This window comes from Nematolebias whitei, chromosome 17 (genome assembly GCF_014905685.2).
Source record: "Nematolebias whitei isolate Nwh7 chromosome 17, NemWhi1, whole genome shotgun sequence".
Taxonomy (NCBI): domain Eukaryota; kingdom Metazoa; phylum Chordata; class Actinopteri; order Cyprinodontiformes; family Rivulidae; genus Nematolebias; species Nematolebias whitei.
The window spans coordinates 38,644,314-38,651,658 of NC_056514.1; the positions used below are offsets into that span (position 1 = coordinate 38,644,314).

The 7,345-nt window shown below is 36.8% G+C and overlaps 1 protein-coding gene across 1 annotated transcript in view; it reads right to left on the bottom strand.

Moving 5' to 3' along the window:
• Positions 1-2,516: 2,516 nt before the first annotated feature.
• Positions 2,517-7,345, bottom strand: part of osbpl7 (oxysterol binding protein-like 7) — a 17,063-nt gene continuing 12,234 nt past the window's right edge. The window contains exons 18-22 of the mRNA XM_037691248.1: positions 5,778-5,922; positions 5,555-5,705; positions 5,253-5,379; positions 3,939-4,061; positions 2,517-2,663 (exon numbers count right to left, since the gene is read on the bottom strand). Coding sequence (XP_037547176.1) covers positions 2,555-2,663; positions 3,939-4,061; positions 5,253-5,379; positions 5,555-5,705; positions 5,778-5,922 — 655 coding nt within the window. The 3' untranslated portion in view covers positions 2,517-2,554. The remainder of the gene's footprint in view (positions 2,664-3,938; positions 4,062-5,252; positions 5,380-5,554; positions 5,706-5,777; positions 5,923-7,345) is intronic.

The window sequence follows — 7,345 nt, forward strand, 5'->3', positions numbered from 1 at the left end:
TCTTGTAGCTCTCATCTTGCAGCTCTCGTCTTGTAGCTCTCATCTTGCAGCTCTCATCTTGCAGCTCTCGTCTTGTAGCTCTCATCTTGCAGCTCTCATCTTGCAGCTCTGGTCTTGTAGCTCTCATCTTGCAGCTCTCATCTTGCAGCTCTCATCTTGTAGCTCTCATCTTGCAGCTCTCATCTTGTAGCTCTCGTCTTGTAGCTCTCATCTTGCAGCTCTCATCTTGCAGCTCTCATCTTGCAGCTCTCGTCTTGTAGCTCTCATCTTGCAGCTCTCATCTTGTAGCTCTCCTTTTGTCACAAGCTCTGACACTTGTTTCCATTTTTGGGTGGTTCACCCTCAGCCACCTCCACTCCTGGCACCTGTTTTTGTTCACCGGTCTCTCATCCATAAACATGGATGTTCTTCCTTCTCCTGACTTTCATTCCTCTTCTCTCCAGGCTCTCTTCCACCTGCTCCCTTCTCTCACCTCAGAAGTTATCCACAAGTCGAAGTGCTTGACTCCTGCCTGACCTCATCCGTTTGGCCACCACCACTGAAAAGGGTTCAAAGCCGATCCCTTTATTCCCACCTTGAACCTCTACTGCACATCTCATCATTTTCCTAACATGTCCTGCCCTACCCTCACATGCTTCACCACACCTGACTTCGTCACAAACAATCCCTCCATGCTCAGAGTTAATCATCAGAGGAGCAACTTTATGTGCAACAAAGTGAGTTTGCAAAAAATGCATTTCTATTAAAATAAATTGAGTTTCAATCCTCACACTGTGCAGTGTGTATCAGTGTGTTTATTGTGTGAGCAAATAAATAACTTCCTAAACAAAAAACTAGCAGCTCATGTTATCAGTTCTGCTGAGAAGGCAACTGGATCCAGAGTCTTAATAATCCAGGACCTTAATAATCCAGGACCTTAACTGTTGGTGTATTTATACCTCTGTTGTTTTTTAATATTCTCTGTTATTTTTTATCTTGTGTGATTCCTTGTATTGAAACTCTAGCACAACTATTTCCTGCGGGATTATTAATGTTCTATTTTAATCTGTGCACCTCCAGAACCTTGAGGCAGTTCAGGATTGCCACTGACCCCTCTCATCATAAAAATAAAGATCTATCACTCTCCTCTAACTGGACCCTCATCAGCACCTCTCATGTCTCACCTGTTTCCCTGCTCCAACACGCTGATTCAATTATGTCCCAGTTCTGCAGAAGCGTTAATCACCCTTTGATTCAAAGCAGGTGCACTAATTAAGCTAACGTCCTCTTACTGCTTTGGGACATTTTCATTTTAGACTTTATGCATCTGCATGTTTTATACTTTGCGCATTTTGATTTTACTCATGCTTTTGCACATCTTGCATATTTGTATGTTTCGAACAGATGTGTGAACCCCCTGCACATATAGCCACCAGGTCTTATTCCCCGTGTAAACTTGGCAATAAAATATAATTATGTATTAAAATGAACTATTTCTGCTTTTGTGATAGTTTTATTGTGAAGTCAAATGAAACTGATTTTACAGACTAATAAACTTTTTTAAAGACATTTTTTACAACTGTACCAAAGCAGAGCCAGACGGCTGCTGCAAATCTGAGTTTGCATTTCTCACATCATCGTAACGTCACATCCTCCTTTAGAGAGCCAGTGATCCTCATTTTGGCATTTTATTTCATTCTTATGATGAGAAATTCATAAATATCTGGCTAAAATACAATTCAGAGCATGTCTTAAATAGCTTACCTGAAAAGGTTAATCAAATATGAACTTTTTACTAAAGAAAGTGATGTCATTCAAAACATAACATAAATGTTTTCTAAAAGAAAAAATGGTGAAACCTGCTACAAACTTGTAATAATCTGTTTGGCCTCTGTAAAAACAGACTGTGAGTCGAGGAGAGGAGCGCCGTCCAGTAGATGGAGACAGTTTTATTCACAACCTGCAGATACAGTATCAGCGTTGCCAGATAGAGTCGAAGTTTTCCAGCCCAAAAATCTGTTTAAAACCGCCACATCACACAAAAATCCACCCAATCAATACATTGTTACAGTATATTTACTGTTTGAACATGAACGCACATCAGTGCAAGCCAATGAAAATCTTCCCAGAGTTCCCAGCAAAATCAGAATGAAAACTGCCCAATCTGGCAACACTGTACAGTACCTGCAGGTCAGGATGTAAAGTAAGTCCAGTTTAAGCGTATGGTCGGTAATAAAATGCAGCGTAAACTGGAATAAGAGTTAAATTGGATTAAACGTTTACCCATGATGCCACCTGTCTCTGATCAGACAGAAAAATGCAACTCCAGCTTCTCAGCTAACAGAAACTCACACACAAAATAAAATGCATACAGTTGATCTATAAATATTCATGGTAAATATATATTTAGTTTCCACCGGTCGTGTTTGGTGTTGCTCAAAGCTTCCCATGAACCAGTCGTGGGCTTTAGGAGAAGGAAAGGCATCGTCGCTGCTCTCTGAGCAGGTCATGTCATGACATTTCTCCGTCTCTTTGCTTTATGGGATGTCCCGCGTGTTGCAGCAGCCTCGTCTCGTCACCACAGAGTCAGGTTATCGAGGTTAGCAAAACCTGGGTTCTCTCTTAGGTCCCAGTAAGTCCCAGTTGTCAACCACACGTCCCGTCCAGAGGAATCTTTGGCTTTTCTGTGGACGTTAAAAGGAAGCAAACTGTTATTTAACAACTTTGACGTGAACTTCGTCAGCAGTTTGACTCAGAAAAATGCTTATTTGTCACTTTAAGTGTTCCAGGAAAACAAGTGTGATGGCTAACTGCTAACAGTCTGCACAAAGTAGCTGTAACTCAATAACTCACATGAATATTGAGCTCAAATGTGGTGTGGCTGTAGCTGACAGTCTTATCCAACATACTCTAAGAATGCACGATATGCGTAAAATGTGCATAATGTTATTTTCAAGATTTTTCATCATAAAATGATCTTAGGTAAAAACTTTGGCTTTAATATAGTAATTTAGAAATGATCATTTATTCCAAAGAGGGGGCCGCGGACCCCTGGGGGGCCGCCAGGGGGCCCCAGAGAGCGGGAGAGAAGAAGATAAAAGAAAAGCCAAAATAAAAAAATAGTAATAATAATAATAATAATTGCCCACTTGGGCAATCTGTATCTGTAATTTCCAGATAAACACACTTGAGAGAGAAGTTAGATTTATTTTGTTTTGTTCTTCTCGTCAACAATTTGTTGAAAAGTTGTTTTTTTCAGTGGGAATATAAAACATGTTAGTTAATAACATTTTTATGCTCAGCAGCTGTAATAACTAATTGAATACAGTGAATCAAAGTGCAAACATTCTAAATGTGGATGTTTCTTGACATATTTTGTATCATTGTTTGTGGGCTGTTTGGGGGGCCGTGGCATGGAAAAGTTTGGGCACCCCTGATTTGTTCTATCCAAGCATTCACTTGAACGTGTTATATATTCAGTTAACAAAAGTGAAGAATCTTCTGAATAAAAATGTCAACCTTGTTCTTTAATGAAACCGTTGTGAGCAGTTAATGTTGAGTTTAACATGACGTGTCGTGAGATTTCCTCCTTCGGAGCCGCTGGGAATAAAGAGACGTGACAGTAATTGTTCCACTGATGCACAAAATAATGATATAATCTGCTTGAGATTATTCAGGCAAGACATTTCATTTAAACGGACTGAAATGTCACGATACACGTCGAAGCTGAGAGCAGCACACGGGATTTCTCTTTGCTTTGATGAAGACGCTCTGAATAATTTCATATATTTTACACATTTTGTGTCTCTCAAGAGATTTCCTGTTGTTTATTCTTTAGTCTGCATGAAGTAAGCTGAAAACATCCAGGGCAGAGAGGGTTTGGAAACACTCCCACTAAACAACTGGTAATAAATCAAAGAAAACTACATTTCTGATGATGTGAAAAGAAACAAACTTACTTGAAAAACTGTGGAACATGTTCTTGACCTCTTCTGGCGAGCTCTTTTCTCCGCACCCTCTGAATTTCTTCTATCTCGTCTTTCTTTCTGTCGGCTTCAGACACTTGTCCCTCCTCCAACATTCTGCAGAAAAGTTCAGGATGAACTTAAAACTGGTTTTAATGATTATTCACACTGTTGGGATCCAGTACTTTCTTATGTATGTTTGTTGCAATCAAGCTACTTCTGGTTTGTGGTTCTTTAGCCGTTCAGGTAGCAAAACATTCAGCTCATTCAGGCGATGGCTGCCATGACTTTTGTAACTTTTATACCTTTTTTAGAATATTTATTTTGTTTAAAACAAAATTCCCTGTAGAAATACATGGAGATCTTTTTAATTCTTTCAAAAACATAATTCTCTTTAAAATCTACTTCAACATAGTGGTTCTGTTTTTATACTTTTATGCTACTTTTAGCTACATTTTTAGCTTCTTTTTCTAGAATTTTTTTTTATATTATCATTTTTATATGCAAATTTTTATGCAAATTAAATAAATATAAGTTTTATTATATATTAATGATTATAACTTATTATTGTAAAAATTAACTTTAAGCTTTTAGCTACATTTTTAGCTTATTTTTTTAGATTTTTTTGTTAAATATTATTTATTTTTCTACATATTATATATCTAATATATGCAAATTTTATATATATATATATATATATATATATATATATATACAAATATTATTATATATTATTGAGTATAACTTATTTTAAAAATTAACTTTAACCTTTTAGCTACATTTTTAGCTTATTTTTTTTGTTAAATATTATTTATTTTTGTATATCATTATATATCTAATATATGCGAATGAAATATATATAAATATTATTATATAATATTGATTATAACGTATTATTTTACAAATTAAATTTTAGCTTTTAGCTACTTTTTTATAGCTACTATTAAATAACTTGCTATTTAACATATATTTCAATATTTCAGTTTTGTTACCATGCTACAGCTTTTAGCTACTGTTTTGCTTCTTTTAGCTTTGAGCTACAATTTTTCTAAAAGTAGCTACTATTTTGTTGTTTTTAGTTAATTAATTTTTAAATCTGTTTAGCTCATTTTAACTTCCCTTTGCTAATTTTAGCTACTGCTTTTCTATTCTGCTTGCTTGAAGGTAGACCACTTAGTTTCAGCTACTTCAGCAAACTTCAGCAAAGTTATTCAGCCGTCAGTATTCTCACTGTGCTTTTCCATAAAATGTTATTTCTGTATTTTGATGTCGTCTTTCCGTATTGAACCAACTGAAGCGACTTCCGACCTTTGGTCTGGGCGCAGGCGGGTGTCTGTACGAGGCAGGAGCGGCTTCAGGTCTGGGTTGAGCTCATTTAGCTCCATGGCGAAGGTGGAGAAGCCATAATACAGAAGGTAATCCTTCGGCTGGGGATCTGAGGAAGGACAGAAGCGTCTCGGTTGAACTGTCACACCAACGTGACGCTTGGATTTATGCTGATTAGGACTGTTGGCACTCCTAGTCATTTCACTTTCACTAAACCTTCCACCAGCATGTAAAGACCTGACAGAGTTGCACTGCTGACAAAAAAACTATGGAAGGTGACTCACTTGGCTTCCATATGCATTTTGGTGTTGGCAGAGTGTCACAGAAGATTCCTTCGTGCCAAAGACCTCCAAATCGATGAATGACATTGCCGCTTTGGTCGAGCACAGTTCCCTGGACCTCGTTCTTGTTTCCATCTGAACCCCAGTACCGAGACTAAAAAGGAAAAGATCCCGAGTAATTAAAAGCACCAGCTGAGTTTACTGGTGGAAGAGTTGTTTCATTCACCTTCACGAAGGTGATCTTGCAGGTGCAGACGTTGTTTTTGAGGTTTTGGATGGTCACCTCTCCATAATGCTCCAGATATCGCTGCTGGCTGAAGACATTATGGATGCAGGTCACCACTTTGTTCCACTCGTAGTGATCTCCGAACCTAAACAAACATCGTGATGAAGTCTTAACGATCAAACTGGAAGATTATAACAAAGAAAACGACAACATATTGTCTATAGGTTTGACAAGACCTCTATTAATCCACGTCAGGCAAATTTATGTATTTACAAAAGCAGAACCTTTTAGAAGAGAAACGATTTATTTTATAAATTAACTTTGTCGCAAACTCTTTTTGACACTTTTGCTTGAATCAATAAACCCACATGCAGATGTGCAGGGTGAGTAGTAGAACCAGCAGAGCTGATTTATGCAAAGTTGTTTTTTTCTTAAATACTGAGAACTGTAATATTTAAATTATATTTATTACAAAACATAAAGCTTTAGTGCTAACAAAATAAAAATTTATATATTTTTCTTTGAAGAAAGATATGTGATTAGTTGGGACTGTCTCAGCCACCACTGCACCAGAATGTAGCTCAGTTTGTATAAAGCTGATAGAGTTGTGGCTAATTTTGTGTTTACTAATGTTTAATAAGTGGTGGCCATCTTGGATCAGGATATGCTCCAATCAGTTCTAGATGTACATCCAGTTGTTACATTCGGGGTGTTTCATTAAAATCCGTCCTGCAGCTATTGAAATGTTTTTTTCTTGCAGAAAAACAAACACATCATCACTCTGTTCCTGTTAGTATATTTGATTCACAAAGCTACGGTGGCCTGGAGGTGTAAATGAACATTTGACAAAACGGAGTTACATTAAACCAAACTGGAAGTGGTGGGGGCTTTTTCTTTTTTAGTGTTTTTGTTATTTTTACTTTATTAACAACATAAAACAGAACAATATACAGCAGGGTCATTCCTACTATTTGGTGCCTTTTGAGTACCCCCCCCACCCCCCACCCCCATGCCTTCATGTGGTATATTTTGTTTAAAGGTGGGCTAATATTTATTTTATTAATCTCATCTTATATGTTTGACTCACCTCTACCATAAACACAACCATATGTACACTAGATGAATTTATTTAAAATAATTAAATCTAATTTTAAATTCAACTTGGGTTTACTGCCATGTCCCCGTTCATGCGTCCTGAAATTAAGTTACAATTCTAAGTAATAAAAATTAAAAAAATGTCATTTTTAAAATAATTTTTAATAGTAATATTTATAATAGTTTTCATCCAATGACTTTTGATGATATAAAAATATTTTTATGCTTAAATTATTAAAAATAAATTGAGTCCCTGAGTCAACTTCCAACCTGTTACTCTAAAATAACTGTCACCCCCGCTTTGGCTTAGTGTATTTATGTTTTTTTCACCACTTCCGCTTTGGCTACTTCTGCTTTGGCTCATTGTAATTCCGTTTTTTCATTATTTCCGCTTTGTCCACTTCCGCTTTGGCTTAATGTAATTCAGTTTTTTCACTACTTCCGCTTTGTCCATTTCCGCTTTGGCTTAATGT